The 17,844-nt window shown below is 40.5% G+C and overlaps 1 protein-coding gene across 1 annotated transcript in view; it reads right to left on the bottom strand.

Annotated features, from left to right (window-relative positions):
* GUCY2F (guanylate cyclase 2F, retinal) overlaps positions 1 to 17,844 on the bottom strand; it is a 150,198-nt gene that overhangs the window by 96,300 nt on the left and 36,054 nt on the right. The window contains exons 4-7 of the mRNA XM_027535057.1: positions 12,489 to 12,843; positions 11,032 to 11,116; positions 7,059 to 7,155; positions 60 to 191 (exon numbers count right to left, since the gene is read on the bottom strand). Of these exons, the coding sequence (XP_027390858.1) occupies positions 60 to 191; positions 7,059 to 7,155; positions 11,032 to 11,116; positions 12,489 to 12,843 (669 nt within the window). The remainder of the gene's footprint in view (positions 1 to 59; positions 192 to 7,058; positions 7,156 to 11,031; positions 11,117 to 12,488; positions 12,844 to 17,844) is intronic.

Genomic DNA, 17,844 nt, shown 5'->3' with positions numbered 1-17,844 from the left:
CACTCCCTCATTTTAAAACCCAAGAAAGCAGCAGATTAGATAGCTGTTGGATATCCTACCTCATAAATCGCTATGTTGGAGTTTTCACAGGTAGCTGGAGTTAGACTCCCTGAAGAAAAGGAGAGTCTTGGGGACCTTCCACTCTGGACCTCCGACGTGATCTGGAAACTTACACTGGCATGACTTCCTCTCTGTGAAAGGATTAGGAAAGAAAGTTTATGAACAAAATTAACACGATTAAGGACGGAGAACACAGCTATGATATAGGTACTATGTTTATCTGGTATTTTTTTCTTTTTTTATTCCTAAGAAAGTAACTCTTTGAGTTGAGCTCTATAAACATGACATTTATTAATTTTTCCTATTGCCATCATTTTTTTATGCTAGAATTGGTTCTTGCTTCACCTCCATATGCCATAAAAGAAAGGCAAAGCTTTGCAGATATTTTCATCTCCTAGAGAAGTTAGAGTGATTCAGGGGGATAAGAAAGAACACCAGTCATAATTCAGTGTGGCACCCTCATTTACAGACAAAAATGAGAAAAAGATGAAAATCTAATATTTTGAAAAAATCAGGCACAGAACTAGGACAGAATCCCACCTTCTGGCTGTTAGGCCTAGCTCTTTATGTTACACCATCTTGCATGCATGCTCAGTCACTCAGTCGTGTCCAGCTCTTTGTGACCTCATGGACTGTAGGCTGCCAGGTTCCTCTGTCCATGGAATTTTCCAGGCAAAAATACTGGAGTGGGTTGCCATTTCCTTCTCCAGGGGATCTTACCAACCCAGGGATCAAACCCACATCTCCTGCATTGGCAGGCAGATTCTTTAACACTGAACCACCTGGGAAGCCCATACCATCTTGAATGACATCCTTTTTCTATGCAGGCAAGCTTCATGACACAAGGCATCTCAGAAAGCAATAAGATGGTAGAGAGTAGATCATCTGCCCATGATTTATAAGTCTGATGCTTTGTAAGTCCAGGTGGTGCTAGTGGTAAAGAACCTGCTTGCTAATACAGGAGATGTAAGAGATGCAGGTTCAGTCCCTGGGTTGGGAAGATGCCCTGAAGGAGGGCTTGGCAACCCACTCCAGTATTCTTGCCTGGAGAATCCCACCAGAGAAGTCTGGTGGGCTACAGTCCATAGGGTCACAAAGAGTCAGACACAACTGATGCAACTTAGCACACACATAAGTCTGATAAAAGAGGGCTAGGAAGTGCAGTTAAATGACAAAAGGAAGGATTGTCTGAAATCTTTGTTAACTTTTAAAATTGAACATCTTCAACTGAACTTAATATTTTCACCTGAACCAGCAGACTTATTTTATATGAAGAAATATCTTAAAAAACAAATATCTTCTGACCCAGGGATTGAACCCTTGTCTCTTACATCTCCTGCATTGGTAGGCAGGTTCTTTACCACTAGTGCCACCTGGGAAGCCCAATAAATCAACAGGTTCCTCATATTCTTCTCCATGTCTCCAAATATGCCTTTTTAGAATTATAGCAATGCAGACTTAGTAGTCACATTGGGTATTGTCTAGGCTATTCCCCACCCCCAACTCCAACACTCTCATTTTATAGTGAAGAAACAGAGATCTAGGGACTGGAAGAAGAATGTGGATGTTATATTTCTGGTCCTGTGTGTTCTTTCTACCACATCATGCTTTGTTTCACTCTTGTTTGCCAATAAAAATTAATCTTAAGTACTGTCACATACTCTGCCCTTAATAGTCTTTGATAAACTAAAAATTACCAGTTGATTTAGCCCCAAGCTCAGTTCATCCTACCAAGACAAGACTATCACAAAGCTCCAAGGCAATGGTAAACTACACCCAGCCCTTAATGTGTTGATATCCCAACAGCTCAAGATTCAGACAGGATGGAAAACTTGACTCTTCACATAACCCTTGCATCAACCTGAACCCTCCTCAAGAGAGCAAGGCCAGAGAAGAATCTACTTCTCTTTCAGTCTTTGTTTGCCTATCTCAGCAGGAGCACTTAGATTAGTATATTGAGTTATAGACCTCTTCACAAAGGCCAAAGGAGAAAGCAAGAGAATCTGCCAAAATCCACATACATTTGGACTTCAGCTTCACTTTCTTCTAAAAATTTCCTTTCCTGACCTGACTTCTCCTGACCTGCAATATTTCTAGACTGAATTGATTTTATATTCACCAAGAGTTTATACTTTCAGACATTCCATTTGGATGGAATTCTTGACTTGGCTTTGACCAATTAGACCCAGCCAGCTGCAAGTTTGTGACTACACAACATTTAAGGAAAATGTATGCTTCCCCATCTTTTCCCATCAGAACCCCTGATTCAAGCCAAGTGCCAAAAAGGATGTGGAGGTTAAGAGCTATGTTCTCCTATGGTAACACCATCCCTTTCTACCTGGACCAATATAGTCAAGAAGAAGAAGAACACTCCCTCTGAGACTATCTATTTCTGTTGCTATTCATTTTTATTAAGCCTATGGTGAAAAGTGATGATTATTGTTTTAACTCTCATTATGTCAAAATTTATGCACAAGTGAAAGAAAAGATCTATTATCATGAACAAGATTTTAAAACCTTAGGTACTTTGTTCATCTGGAGGTAGCACTATTCTGCTATTTATGGTGGTTTTCTGGGGACTAGTATGAAAGCCAAACATGTTTTGTGTCTTAGCAGGAAAGAGAGAATGGGCTTCCAGGGGACTCAATGGTAAAGAATCCACCTGCAATGCAGGAGACCCAGGAGATGAAAGTTTGATCCCTGGATCAGGAAGATCCCCTGGAAGAGGAAATGGCAACCCACTTCAGTACCCTTGCTTGGGAAATCCCATGGACAGAGGAGCCTGTCAGGCTATAGTCCATGGTGTTGCAAAAGGTTGGACATGACTGAGCATAAATGCATGCACAGGAAAGAAAGAAGGCATAGTTGAAGGAGGTTTTATATTTACTGGACCATCGCAAGGCCTATACAAAGGAAAGGATAATTCAGTTCAAAATTGTTTATTGTTTTGATACTTTAGGCCCAAAATGTCTAGGCAATTGACATGAATTGTCATTTTGACATTTCAAATGTCAAATGAACATGGAACAATAGACTGGTTCCAAGTTGGGAAAGGAGTATGTCAAGGCTGTATATTGTCACCCTGCTTACTTAACTTATATGTAGAGTTCATGTGAAAGGCCAGGCTGGATGAAGTACAAGCTGGAATCAAGATTGCCGGGAGAAATATCAACAACCTCAGATATGCAGATGACACACCCTTTTGGCAGAAAGCAAAGAGGAATTAAAGAGTCTCTTGATGAAAATGAAAGAGGAGAGTGGAAAAGCTGGCTTAAAACTCAACATTCTAAAAACGAAGATCATGGGATCTGGTCCCATCACTTCATGGTAAATAGATGGGGAAACAATGGAAACAGTGACAGACTTTATTTTGGGGGGCTCCAAAATCACTGCAGATAGTGACTACAGCCATGAAATTAAAAGATGCTTGCTCCTTTGAAGAAAAGCTATGACAAACCTAGACAGCGTATTAAAAAGCAGAGCTATTACTTTACTGACAAAGGTCTATCTAATCTAAGCTGCAGTTTTTCTAATAACCATGTACAGATGTTAGAGCTGGACCATAAGAAAGCTGAGAGCCAAAGAATTGATGCTTTTGAACTGTGGTGTTGGAGAAGACTCTTGAGAATTCCTTGGACTGCAAGAAGATCAAACCAGTCAATCCTAAGGGAAATCAGTCCTGAATATTCATTGGAAGGACTGATGCTGAAGCTGAAGCTCCAATACTTTGGCCACCTGATGTGAAGAACTGACTCATTGGAAAAGACTTTGATGCTGGGAAAAATTGAAGGCAGGAAGAGAAGGGGATGACAGAGAATGAGATGCTTGGATAACATCACTGACTCAATGGATGCAAGTGTGAGCAAGCTCATGGGAGTTGGTGAAGGGCAGGGAAGCCTGGAGTACTGCAGTCCATGGGGTCACAAAGAGTCTGACATGACTGAGCAACTGAACTGACTGACCAATAAACAAGTACGGATTTTTAAAATAAGTTTATTTCCTTTGACCAAAACTTTACTATATATTGCTTCATTTGGACAATGACTACTAGCCATCTGCTCTTATTATTGACCACCCATTTCAGGATAAAATACTTTGTCACAGAATTGAATCCTTGTTCTCTTAGTACTAGGTTATCTAGTTGGCTTGGTTTAGAGCTTGTACTTCAGTATCTACCCTTTGTAATTGAGGTAGGAAATTTCCTACAAGCTATATTGAATATGACAAATCTAGACAAGTTACACCACATGTGTTCCAGGGTCCTTTAGTGGCTTCAAAATTAGAAACTAACATCAATATGCTTTGATGGCATAAGAATAGAATGTACCTTTCAGCCACTGTGATCACTTTAGCATTCAGCAATACATTTCCAGGAACATGATGTCAACCTTACAAAAGGATCCGGTGATTTACACACGTAATGGTTAGGATTGTAATTGAGACTTAAAGCAAACAGCTGAACATTTCATTTGATTCCAGATGCACAAGGTATTATCCTGTAAATCCATTCTCACCCAGACAACTAGTTAAAGCATGCTTTTTAGTGTCGCATTTAAGCAAATGATCAGTTCTGTCAGAGATAATTATTTCTCAGATCTTGTATGCTGGTGTAGCAAAAATAGCACATGGGGGCAATGTGAGGTGTGTGCATCCTCTCCGGACACCATGCCACCACCATACTAGAATTTGCAAAGACTACTGTCTTTATTTCAACCACACAGACTGGGCACAAAGAGGCACGTGCGTGCTTATGTGCTAAGTCACTTCAGTGACTGACTCTTTGTGACCCCATGGACTGTAGCCTGCCAGGATCCTCTGTCCATCAGATTCTCCAGGCAAGAATACTAGAGTGGGTTGTCATGCCCTCCTTCCCAATCCAGGGATCAAACTTGTGTCTCTTAGGTCTCCTGCTTTGGCAGGTGGGTTCTTTACCACTAGCACCACTTGGGAAGCCCTACAAAGAGGCACACTCTCCCACTACTAGCTAAATTCAGCAAAACTCTTTCCTACACATTCTCTTTCACAAACTCTTTTTTATGCTGTTTTCTCTGCCTAGGATGCCTATCGGAGCCAGGCAGGTAATATAAATTAATGAAATAAGCTGAGTGCATGCATGCTTAATGGCTCAGTCATGTCTGACTCTTTGTGACCCTATGGACCGTAGTCTGTGAGGCTCCTCTGTTCATGGGATTCTCCAGGCAAGAATACTGGAGTGGGTTGCCATTTCCTCCTCCAGGGGGTCTTGCTGACCCAGGGATTGAACCCACACCTCCTGTGTCTCCTGTATCACAGATGGACTCTACCCGCTGAGCCATCGGGGAAGCCCCAATAAGCTGAGCAGAAGACAATGGAGAGCAATGCAAACTGTGCCAAATGGCAGACACTGTTTTTATAAATTTTTCCAAAATGGCAAACTACTGCAGAGTTCCAGCCAATTGCCACAATGATACCCAAAGTTGATAGATCTTCCAACTTGTAAGGAATACCCAGAAATCCAAGGTTTTATGTGTAACCTCATGATTCCAAAATTCTGGCTACAATTTCTATAACCATAAAGATCAAACAAAAGTGGTTACCAATTTGTGACCTGGGACCTAGACAAAGCCCATCCTTTCTTAAGACCCAGATTTGGTTCTGGGTCTCTGAGAAGTCTTCCTCCAGTAATCTATCTCCTCTGAAGTTCTACTGTATGTCTGGTGTCCTTTGTGCAACATGGCATGTACTGACTCTTCTGTATGGTATAACTTGTCTCTCTGACTGTAATCTCCATGAAGCCAGGGACTATGTGCCATCTCTTACAAAACCTAGCCCAAGGCCAGGACATAGTAGCAGGCATTAAATGCAAATAGCCAATACAACACAATCACAATCAGAACACCATCCTGTGACACTTAAATCTCTTTCACTAGTTGATTGATCCACCAAGCTTTTAAAAGCACCTATTACACTATCAGCACCACATCAGGTGCTATGGCTGACATTAAAAACAAAAGATGTACCTCCGCCCTTGGGGAATAAGCAATCACGTGTTGAGTCCAAATGTACTCAATATACAAATGTATATAAAGTCATTGCTACCCTATTGTTCAAAGTACTTCACTTTCTCAAAACTGTTCTAAGCCAGCACTATCCAACAGAAATGTAATATGAACCACATGTGTACTTTTAAGTTTTCTAGTAGTCACATTTAAAAAACCTAAAAAGAAACAGATGAGATTAATTTCAGTAATGTTGTTGTTGAGTTGGTTGCTCAGTCATATCTGACTCTTTGAGACCCCATGCAGCATTCCACGCTTCCCTGTCCTTCACTATCTCCCAGAGTTTGCTCAAACTCACGTCCATTGAGTTGGTGATGCCATCCAACCATCTCGTCCTCTGTCACCCTCTTCTCCTCCTTCTCTCAATCTTTCCCAGCATCAGGGTCTTTTCCAATGAGTTGGCTCTTTGCATCAGGTGGCCAAAGTATTGCAGCTTAAGCTTTAGCAATAGTCCTTCCAATGAGTATTCAGGGTTGATTTCCTCTAGATTAACTGTTTTGATCTCTTTACAGTCTAAGGGACTCTCAAGAGTCTTCTCCAGCACCACAATTTGAAAGCATCAGTTCTTTTGTACCCAGCCTTCTTTATGGTCCAACTCTCACATCAGTACATTACTGGAAAAACCATAGCTTTGACTATTTGGACGTTTGTCGGCAAAGTGATTCTCTGCTTTTTAACACTCTGTTCAGGTTTGTTATAGCTTTCCTTCCAAGTAATATAGTAATACACTTTATTTAACCCAATATATCCAAAGTATTATCATTTTGACATGTCATTAATATTTTTAAATATTAGAATTAAATACTTTACATGTTTCTGTACTATCCTCTAAATCCAACATGTATTTTACTCTTACAGCACATTTCAATTCAGCTAGCCACATGCAAAGTGCCTGAAAGTCACCTGTGGCTTATGGATACCACCAGGGGCCACACAGTAAGAGAAAGGGATGTTCCTTACCTTACTGCCAAAGTGGGGATTGATAAATGTCACATCCTCCAAAGTCAGTAGAATTCTGTTGGGTCCTTTAATCAACTGGATTTTATTTATACGATGTCTGAAACAAGCATAAAGTCAGAAGGTCATGGGGGTTGGATATTTTGCAAACCATGGGGTAAATTTGCCCTATGATAGAAGTTAAAAAAATATACAAGATAATTGACAGAGTAAACACACAGGGATGTTTACCACACTATCCACAGCAAAGAGAGAGAGCAAGTCTGGGCCTCATAACTTTCAATATTATGAAGACCGAAAGAGAAAAGTACAAATGCTATTAAAGAAGTATCAGAAGGGAGGGTGCTGCATAGGGATGGGTATCTCAGACGATTAAAACAGTGATTCCATATCAAGGGCACATTCAAAACAACACCTCTGAATACTTTTAAAGAATACAACACCTTTTCTCATTTGCCATATATTCTATATTTCTCTATTTGCCATATATTCTAATGATACCAGGGCCAAGAATCATTAATCTCAATTTTACAAATACAAAAAAATATTAAAGAAACAAAACAAAATTAAGCAAATTGTGTGAGATACCATTGCCTGAGGCAGAGCTGGAGCCTGAATCCTGGGTGTCTGGCTGTGGGCCCAGATTCCTGCCCACAAGACCACTTGTCTTGCAAAGTTGCCAAAGCAACAGGTTGAAAAGTGGAAAAATTCAATCAGTTGGCTGCTTTGTCTACATGATTCCAAACAAATGGGCTGACTGGTTTTTTTTTTTCCTTTGACTGAATTGGTCTCTTGTCTGAGCATTACATAGACACAGTTTAAACCTGATTCTCTCCAAACATGCCCATTAATTTGTGGAGAATGCAATTATTTCTAACAAATCAATTAGTAGACACAGAAGTTTATGATGTCTACCCACACAGTCAGGTAGGTCCTCAGCTGAGCTAACTGGGCAACCTGAGGATCTCGAGGGAATCTTGGGATTAGTTCGTGTGGTTGTTTTGTTCTGTTTCATCTTGGGGGCTCTGATAGCTAGTTTGGATTCACTTTTCCCATAATCCCTTAACGGTCACCCTGTGGAATGCATTAAAGCAGACAGCCAGAATGGGGGGAATCAAAATGCTTTGTCAGAAAAAAAGAATGCTTTGTCAGGTTTCCCTAAGAAGTCTGAGGTGTCACTGTAGCTTTAAGTACCAACAACCCAGACAGTTTTTCTCAGTGATTCCACTGATTTGTAAACAAACAATTAATGTGTTTCTAATTGTCTGCCAACAAATATGTCCCTTATCATTGTGGAAGCTGCTGCCCTGCAGAGAAAATTAAAAGAGCCCTGTAGTGAATTCTTGGGTAGAGCACATGAATCTTTTGGCAAAGTAAAGCATCACTCCCTAACTTATCTATTTCATATGTGCAATGAATTGTCTTAAGGCAGGCACACCTGTAAAAATAATCATGCTACAGAATACACTCTAGTAGAAAGACAACTGGACCCCCCAATCCAGAGATCTGAGATGCAGTGCAGATTCTGTCATTAATTAACCAGATAACCTTGGATAAATAATTTAACCTCTTCATGCACCAGTGTCCTCATCTCTTCAGCAGGATAATAGTCCTTGCATTACTCGCTTTACAGAGTTGTTTTGAAAACCAAATGAGATAATATATGTGAAAGTGCTCTGAAAAGCATGAAGCACTATGAAAGTATAAGAGCTCATTATTACCATTATCATCATTAGTATTACAAAGCACGGGAGAGCTTTATAGAAAGGCGAGGCAATCTGGTTCGGAGTAAAGAGAAAGGAGGAGTTCAAAGAATCCTTTGTTTTGGGGTGGTTGGGTTCTTTGCACGTCTTTCTTTTTGAAAAGAAAAAAAAAAAAACTTAAACAATCAAAACACAGAGAAAAGGAAGGAACAGAGAGCCACTCTCCTGCAAGTAATCACCATCTATTACCGAAACTCATCAGCCGCTCAGCTCTTCTGATTGCAGCCGTGGTGGGCAGAGAGAGGGAGGAAGGCAGTGAAGAGAGGGCATCTTTTGTGCTTTGTTAGCTGAAGAACCAAGACCCAAGTGACTCTGGGAAATGATGTGCCTCTCTCCCATCTCTGAGTTTTCTGTGACCACTTGAAGTACCAATTGTCTCAAACTCATTTTCCTCTCCAATCATTTTCCTCTCTAATCATCTCCCTCTCCAATCATCTCCCTCTCCAGTCTTCTTTGCCCTTCAGCCTACAAGCTCCAAACAAATCCCCCCCTCCATGACTTTTTTTTTTTTCTTTTTTTCTTCCCTCCCTAAGAATTACAGGTCAGGCTCCCTCTGAGCCCAAAGAACAGTCCATTTCATGGGAAAGACCAGTCAGATCAGTCATTTGCTGGGGGTGGGGGGCAGTTGTCAAATAACATAAGCAGCTGAGTGACTCCATTTTCCACTCTGCCATGCCATCTTTTGCCATTGGGGAGCTAGAGCCTACTCCTTTTCAAATCTCTCTAGAGGAGGAAGATTTTGATTGGAGGGTATTTATATTCACTAAAAGTAGCTCATGATGTTAATTAAATACTTTATTCCTTGGCAGCAGCTAAACATTAAATTTCTGTTCTGAGTAGGGGTATGTCACCGTCACAGAAATCAAAAGAAAAACTTTAAACTATCATCTTTATCCAGTGTGCTTTAACAATTCATAAGCTACCTACAACTTTGTTTGGCTTTATCAAGTCTCTAATACTGCGGAGACTGGATAATAGTAGTTTTTCACAGTGATGCTAACATACTAAACACTAGGAATAACACCTGTCAGTTTCAATCCAGGATTTTACATACTTGTTAGAATATCAGCGCTGGAAGGGCTCTTAAAGATCATCTAATCCAATTCCTTCATTATACAAATGAGAAAATTCTGGCCAAGAGAAATAGTGTCTTGTCCAAATTTACACAGATACTTAAGACACTCTATAGACACTTTTTTCCTTGAAATTTATGCAAACAGCTCCACCCCATTCCCCACCAAGTTCTTGTCATATTGTTGTTAGGACCACCCTTACAAAGAGATAACAAAGGTGCGGCTTGCAGAGTAGAAAGGGTAACGTGGGAGAGTTGTGGTTGATTTAATTTTTCCAAAATCATCCTACTGTGGGGAGGAATCAACTGTTGAAGTGTGAAGATTATAAGAAAGGGGTGTCATATTATAAAGCCAGCTTAAGCCATTTATCCCTGATCCTGAATTAGTTCATCAGAGTAGTTGGTCATGAATTTAAGGATCTGAAGAAGAAAGATAAAGACCTGATGGTAATGATGATGGTGATGATTAGCTAGGACAGATTTTGTCCAAGCAAGAATGATAGTAAAAATCTGCAATAGGATACCCTGGGCAAAAGTGATGACTCTCAAAGCAAGGATTCTGGGTTCCTAACAATCAGCAGGAGAGTTCCATGTGCTTGAGAAGGAGTTGAGATTTACCATTTCTTGGGCACCTACTGTGAGGCAGGTATTGTTCTAGGTACTTTATTGGCTTTGGTTTATTTAATCCCCTTTACAGTCCTGTGAATTTATGCCATTATTCCTAAATCTTAGATTCTAGCCAAAGTTTGCCTAATTCTTTGAACTTGTTAAAATATCCCAGTCCATACCATTTGCGGAGGGAAGTGTTTCTAGGAGACTCTGCCAGTGGAAAAGGGAGCACAGATTGGGGTAAGCAGTCCCTAAAGTACTAGCCCTCTTATTTCACGATACCGTTGAGAGCCAGATCAACTCATAGGCAACAACACTGACAATCACAGCTGAGGAAGTTATTCTTGGCATCATGAAAACACTTCACTCTAAATGGAGCCGGTAGGGATGGTAAATCACCATGGAAAAAAGAAAATCAGTGGGTCATGTAATGAGGCAATTGTACTGAAACATGACTTCCCGGAAATCAATATTAACAAGGCTATTATGGGCTTGTAGTTTTATATACAAAAAGAAAAAAAAAAAAGAGTACCTTATAAAGTAAGCAAATCCATTAATAGACAGCAGGGCTATAAGCAAAGCAAGGCAGACCATCAAAGCAAAAGTAGGGTTGATGCCTGCAGAGAGGAAAAGGAAGGGAAAGAATGGCATCAGAAAGAGGCTGTAAATAAAGGGCACCACGGAGTGACTCCTCATGCTTTCTGGTGACTCTAAAATCAAGCTACATCTACCTAACTTATTTCTATTCTTTTCCAATACAGTCTGTCTTGTTGACTTTATGAACACAGAAAGCAATTTCACTGTTCTGAAGCAAAACTACTCACCACTCTGACAATAACAAATCACATGAATGAAGGCTGACCCAGGTGTTTCTTTGGAGAAAAAAGTTCATGAATGGAAAACTTTGAGTACCTTAATTTAAGTTGAACAGTGATATAGTTCTTGAGAATAAATATGTTATTTCATCTGTGAAAGGTATTATGTTGCCTTCATAAAATAAAATATCTTTTTAATCCACCCAAGCCCACAGACCTTGTGAGTTATAGATGAAAAATGTAGCACTTGTCCTTCAAGGTTGAGCCTGGTTTTGATAATTATTGTTTTCACTAGGATGTAAATTGTCCTCTGCAAAAGCTAAGTGTTTGGATGGATTACTAAGATTTCAGAGGGAAATGATGCAAGTGAAGAGGTAGCGAGGTGCTAAAGCAAAAGAGAAGTTGAAGTCTAATTCAAATAGATGCATTTGGTTTTAGAAAGGTGTGGGGTATACCTGCATAGGAATAATATAGATCCTTCCAAATTTCTCCTCTGGCTCTTGGAGATTTGATGGAGTGTCCCCACTTCCACAAACCAGAGGGTTTCCATCAGTCAATCAAACTGCCAGTATTATGGGATGCCGACCGTGTTGGGTGGTTGAGGGTGGGGCATAAGAATTATTAGCTCTGGTCCCTGCCCTCCAGGAGCAGTCCATTTGGGAGGAAGAGACACAATCAATACACAAGAAACAATTGGAGAGCAATTTTGTACTAAGCTGTGAGGTACAGACTTTTAGTTAAATGGGAGTTCAGAGAGGAGAGGATGGAGAAATTGTATTTCCGTGGTGGAACCTGATTGACAGGATTTGGATACATCAAGGGAAGGACAGGTAAATTTTCTAGCAAGGGAAACAACTGCAGATCATAGCATACAAAAGACCAAGATAAAGCATCATGCCTTCCTCTTACTAGAAAAATCTCTTTGGGAGTGGAATCCTTTTAAAAATGACTGCGAGCAGCTTTTAAATTGTGGATGGTTATTCAAGGCTGCAAAGTACCTCTCATTGTCCTTATTATTTTAAATTAACTACATAGAGTTCCAAGCTGTTTACGTCACCTGACTGCAAATGATTGATTTTGTAGTGTCCCAACATTAAAACATGCCTTCCCCTAAACAGGTTCCCTGTAACCCAAGCTGAGCCAAATTGACTAACTGTGATTTTCCATTCCTTACCTCCTTGGCAGATCTTCCCATCTGCAAACCAGCATTGTGCATCTGCTCGAGGGGGCCTGCCACCAGGAAAGTGAATAGGGGTCTCTCCGAATCGTAGCAGCTCCGTTTCCATGTCCACAGTGTAGGTACTATGGAGTTCCCATTCTTTCCAGTTGGTGTCCAGGATTACATATTCTGAAATTCCATTTCCATTTGAATCTGTCCTTATCAACTGGTTGAATCCATAGAACTGCATGTTTCTGGAATGCTGAACCAGGCTGGCAGCACTAGCCCATCCATTTTCTTTCATAGCATTATTCATGGCTTGTGCGATAAAGTAAATTGAATTGTAGATGGTTCCAAACAACGGCGAAACCTATTTTTAAAAATTACAATTATCTTGAGCCCTAGTTGCCCTAGAGCAATCTCAGAGTATATTCCAAGCCTGTGTTCATTATTATGGGCTGCACGTCTGAGTGGAGGTGAGCTATGAAGACCCAGAGGGGGAAAAAAAAACAACAATTGTTTCTCAGGACTTGCTTGGTTTCTCCCCTGATTTTTTCTGTTTTTCTCCCCCAGGCCTTCACATCTTTAAATATATTAAATATGACAATTTTATGAGCAAACCAAGTCATACACAATATATTTTTATGCTTCTAAACTAAGAAAGTGATTTAGAGTTATAAAGTGGCTAAAAAAAGTATGAAATAGACAAGAGGCACTCAAAAGAAATTTACCAGGTTAATTACTGGGGCATTATGCATGGTAAAATCATTTGGTTGGGACTACTAGAGTGGCTGGTATATGTGGTAAGACTGTAAATAATGTGTCTCCATAGTCCATGTCTCTGTCCCGACTTTATTCAAAATGGTTATTCTCTTAGATACATGCACTCCAGAGAAAGTTAACACTACAATACAGTTTTAAACACGTACCCCCACACGTACACATGCAGACATACATATTGACACATACACACCCACAAATACAGAGCCGAATGTTGTTGTGTTTGGCGAAGGTGGCTTTTAATCAAAAAACCCCATAATCTATTGCTGTGTAAAGTGGCAAAGCTTTGGTGAGAAGCCCTTGTAAAGCAGTAAGGCTGCTACAGTGAACAACATGATTCTTCCTCCTACATAAATATGATTTTTTAAAAAAGCATTTGTTTATTGTGTCTGATACCTCACTCATTAACCTTGAAAGTTTATTTTTGGAACAAACCTTGTATCCATTTTCCAAAAAGGTGGATAAGAAAAGTGAATGATCCCCCCCACCCGCCTTGCCCCAACACTGGCTTCATGGTTTCTCATAACATTTCACTTCTAGGATGGAGTTCAAGAAAGCTATGGTCATGCCATTTTACTGAGCTTCAGGGAAAGCCAATACTTGCTGCTTCAGTTTCACAAAGTCTAGAAAGCTATCCTCCTGTAACAATCTTCATCTGAATAAAAGGGTTTAAAATTGAGTGAATTAGTTTTTTTTTGTTAGAAATACAAATGAAGATGCAGAGAGGTGTAGCAGCTAGCAAAACACTGTCATGTCTTGAAAATGAAGAGCAGGGGGTTTTCAACCCTGGCTGCACATTAGCATTACCCAAGGAATGTCAAAAATACTGATGCCAAACCCAACCCAGCTAACAAAATGAAACACTTTAGGTTAGGAACCCAGTAATCAGAATTATGAAAAGCTCCCCAGAAATTTTAATATTCACACAGGATTCAAGACCAACAGTATAGAAGAAGACACACTGGCCTGTGGGTCTTTTCCTAATGCCATATGTTGCACAAGTCACTATTCCCCTCTCTGGGCTTCAATTTCTTCCTCTCTAAATTGAGGATACATAATCATGAATGGAGTCATCCAGTCTATTTTACTTCCTAGATATGAAAAGGAGTCCCAAAAATGTTAAGTGATTGGTCAAGGTCGACTAGCAAACATTTGGTTTGCTGTTCAAAACAGTCATATGGGCTTCCCAGGTGGCTCAGTGGTAAAGATTGAACCCAGGGTTCAATCCCTAGGTCAGGTAGATCCCCTGGAGAAAGAAATGGCAACCCACTCCAGTATTCTTGCCTGGGAAATCCCATAGACAGAGGAGCCTGGCTGGCTACAGTCCATGGGGTTGCCAAGAGTCAGACACGACTTAGTAACTAAAACAACAAACAAACAGCAAAACAGCCATAAGATTTTGGTCCACATCAAAAGCTCTTTGATATTTGCAGGACCATTTGTTCCTGTCCAAAATGTCCATGAGCATATTCTGTCCATGTCAAATGGTTCTGGAGAAGACCAAATATCAAGGACGTTTGGCATGGACCAAACATCTTATGGCTGTTTTGAACATGACTATATGGTCCTGCAAATATCAAGGACCATTTGGCAAGGACCAAATGTATTATGAACCAAATGTAGATAGGTGTTTTGGTCATGACCAAATATCAAGGACATTTTGGTGTGGACCAAATTTCTTACGGATATTTGGGACAGGATCAAATGTCCTGCAAGGGTCATGGTCACTCACCTAGGCGTAAAATCAGGACTAGAACCCAAGTCTGTTGATTCTGTTCATTTTAGCATTCTTGATTGAAATACATATTCTCTATGGTCTCTTCTAGTTCTGAACTCCTGTGAAACTTCCCAAATCATGATCTAGTTCAGGGAGCAATTTGGCTTGCAGACTTTTTTGTTTGGCTTGTTTATAGGTTCTTCTTAATTCCTCTGACCTTCTATCATTGATGTGCCTACAGCTCAGTCCTTGGTCCTTGGTCTTCTCTATCTAAACTAACTCCCTTGGTGATCTCTTCTGCTCTCCTGGCTTTAAATACCACTCTATGCCATAAATCCCAGATGTACACTTCCAGTTAAGACCTGTTTCCTAAATTCTAGACTCATACAGTCAACTGCTTACTTGGTATCTCTCCCAAATCAAGCTCCTGATCTTTATCTCAAATCTTTGTGCTCCATTTACAACAAGGCTTTCCTATTTTTGTTAAAAGCCACTCCATTCTTCCAGTTGTTCAAGCCAAAGACCTTGCCCCAGCAACAGAGCTAACTAATAGCAGAGAAGAAACCAACATCTCAATTTTCTGAACTTTATTCCAATGATCCCCCTTCACCACCCTACCTTAACACACACTATAGAAATAAGCATGGTGAATGGATGACATGTGCTGCCACTAAGGCATCCACACTTAGTTGCCTAGCACACACTGAGGTCCCTTTAGGGGGCTGCACTAACTCTCCCTCCTGACATTCTCAGATGCTCCAGTTAATTGTATTTAGGATTTCTGCAAGAGTCTGCCTGTTCCCTGGGGCTTGGTAGGTTATGACAATAAGTGAAGGCTGGAAGGTAGAGGATAAAATCAATACTAGTAAAACAAATGAGTAAAAACCCACAGGGCAGCAAGTCCCTGAAAGCAGGGAGAATGCTAGTATTCTGTTTCGAAAGGTACAAAGCCTTCTGGGAAAGGGACTGCATCTAACCTACCACCAAAAGCAAAGATTTGAACTCTTAAAACAATATCCTCACCTCAAGGCTGACTCATCCCATGGGATTTTCAGCTGACCAGCCCTCGCTGCCCTCAGATCTCTCGGATTGACCCCTGTTAAAACTCACTGACAGCAACTTCCCAAGATGAATGAAACCTGAAGCTTATCCTGCAGGATTCTCTAGCTTCCACCACATATCACACACATATACACACACATGCACATACTCACACACAAAGAGCCACAAAAAGTATGGTAGGGGGACTTGAAGCTAAGGGAAAGAACACAGCTGTGGCAATAGCATTCATTTGCAAAAGAGGGGCTGTCACTATGACCCACTCTCGCTGTGAGGGCTTAGATTTGTGTTCTAGCTGGTTTTGCCATTTTACCTGCTGTGCCTTCAACAATGGTAACTGCCCCTTCCCATAAGCCAAAGGCATACTCTGTTAGCATTAGTAGCAAAAGCTCTGTAGTTGCAGCTGTTGCACATAATGAGGAAAAGAAAAAGTAAAGGATGGGACAAGGGAAGTAAGAACATTCTTTACAACCCTCTGTGTTGGCTTCTGACTATAGTTCCAAAGAAGCAAGACAGGATTAGCAGGACCTACTTGTCAGGCAGATGACCTTGTTATATCACAGATCAGAATGGTGAAACCACTCAGCCTACTGGTTTTGACTACTGTATAGACCTGAATCAGAATGAATGAACTGTGAATAAATGAATGATAATTGAGATTTAATCTTTCATTGTTACTCAGATATTTTGGTCTTCCCTTGTGGCTCAGCTGGTAATCCGCCTGCAATGTGGGAGACCTGGGTTCGATCCCCGGGTTGGGAAGATCCCCTGGAGAAGGGAAAGGCTACTCACTCCAGTATTCTGGCCTAGAGAATTCCATGGACTGTATAGTCCATGGGGTCGCAAAAAGTTGGACACAACTGAGTGACTTTCAGTGATTTTAGCTACCCTAGGCCTTCTGGAGCTTGTGTCCAGGAAATCAAGGTCTGGGTCAGGAGCAGTGATATTTGAATTTGTTCAGTGTAATGATTTTTGCTGTCATTAAGTTGACTATTATCAGTTCAGATTTACTGTGCTTAAAAGACACAAAATGCTTCCAAAGAATTTTGACTTTGGAAGTACATTAAAATACACACACACACACACACACACACACACACATATATATATATATACACCTGGCTTGGAAAGCACCATTTGAAGGACAAAATGGCAACATTACCTTTGAACAAAAAGCCAGGTGCATACAGAGATCAAGAAACCAAAAGGTAACTGAATTCTTGTAATTAAAGGTGGTACCGCCAATAATGAATTTCCTGAACTTAGCCAAGAAATGGCTAATAGCCTAATCTGTTTGGCATGATACTCATGAACATCACACTCTTATTTTATATAGAATAAAGCACAAAGACAATTGTAGCCACTATGAGCGGCAGGCAACCTTTTCGGACAACCTGTCTGGTAGGCCCCCATCCTGGAAAGCTCTAGTCTTAACCACATCCCCATCAGCCTAGCAGCCCCCTGCTAACCACCCATATCTATAGTAATGGAAAACAATACGTGTAGGAGCTTCAGGTCCCCCAGGCTTGCTGAGAAATCCAGAGGACTTCTTTTGCTTAGCCAAATAAGGTCACATTTGGAAAAAATATTCAAAATATGTGTTCTAGAAACATGCATTTGTAGCCAATAGAATTTCATTGAAAACAAGGATTGGGAATACAATGAAAGTGAAGAAGGCAGGAACCAAAACCTTATTTCAGAAGTCTTTTTGTGCCAATATATAAAGGTACAAAGTGTAATCCTTGTCCAGTCATGCTGAGACCAAATTAGAAAGTTTGTCACTGATATCCCACCCCCCAATCTCTCCATTCAGAT

This window comes from Bos indicus x Bos taurus, chromosome X, assembly GCF_003369695.1.
Source record: "Bos indicus x Bos taurus breed Angus x Brahman F1 hybrid chromosome X, Bos_hybrid_MaternalHap_v2.0, whole genome shotgun sequence".
Lineage (NCBI taxonomy): Eukaryota > Metazoa > Chordata > Mammalia > Artiodactyla > Bovidae > Bos > Bos indicus x Bos taurus.
This window is presented reverse-complemented; position numbering and strand designations above follow the sequence as displayed.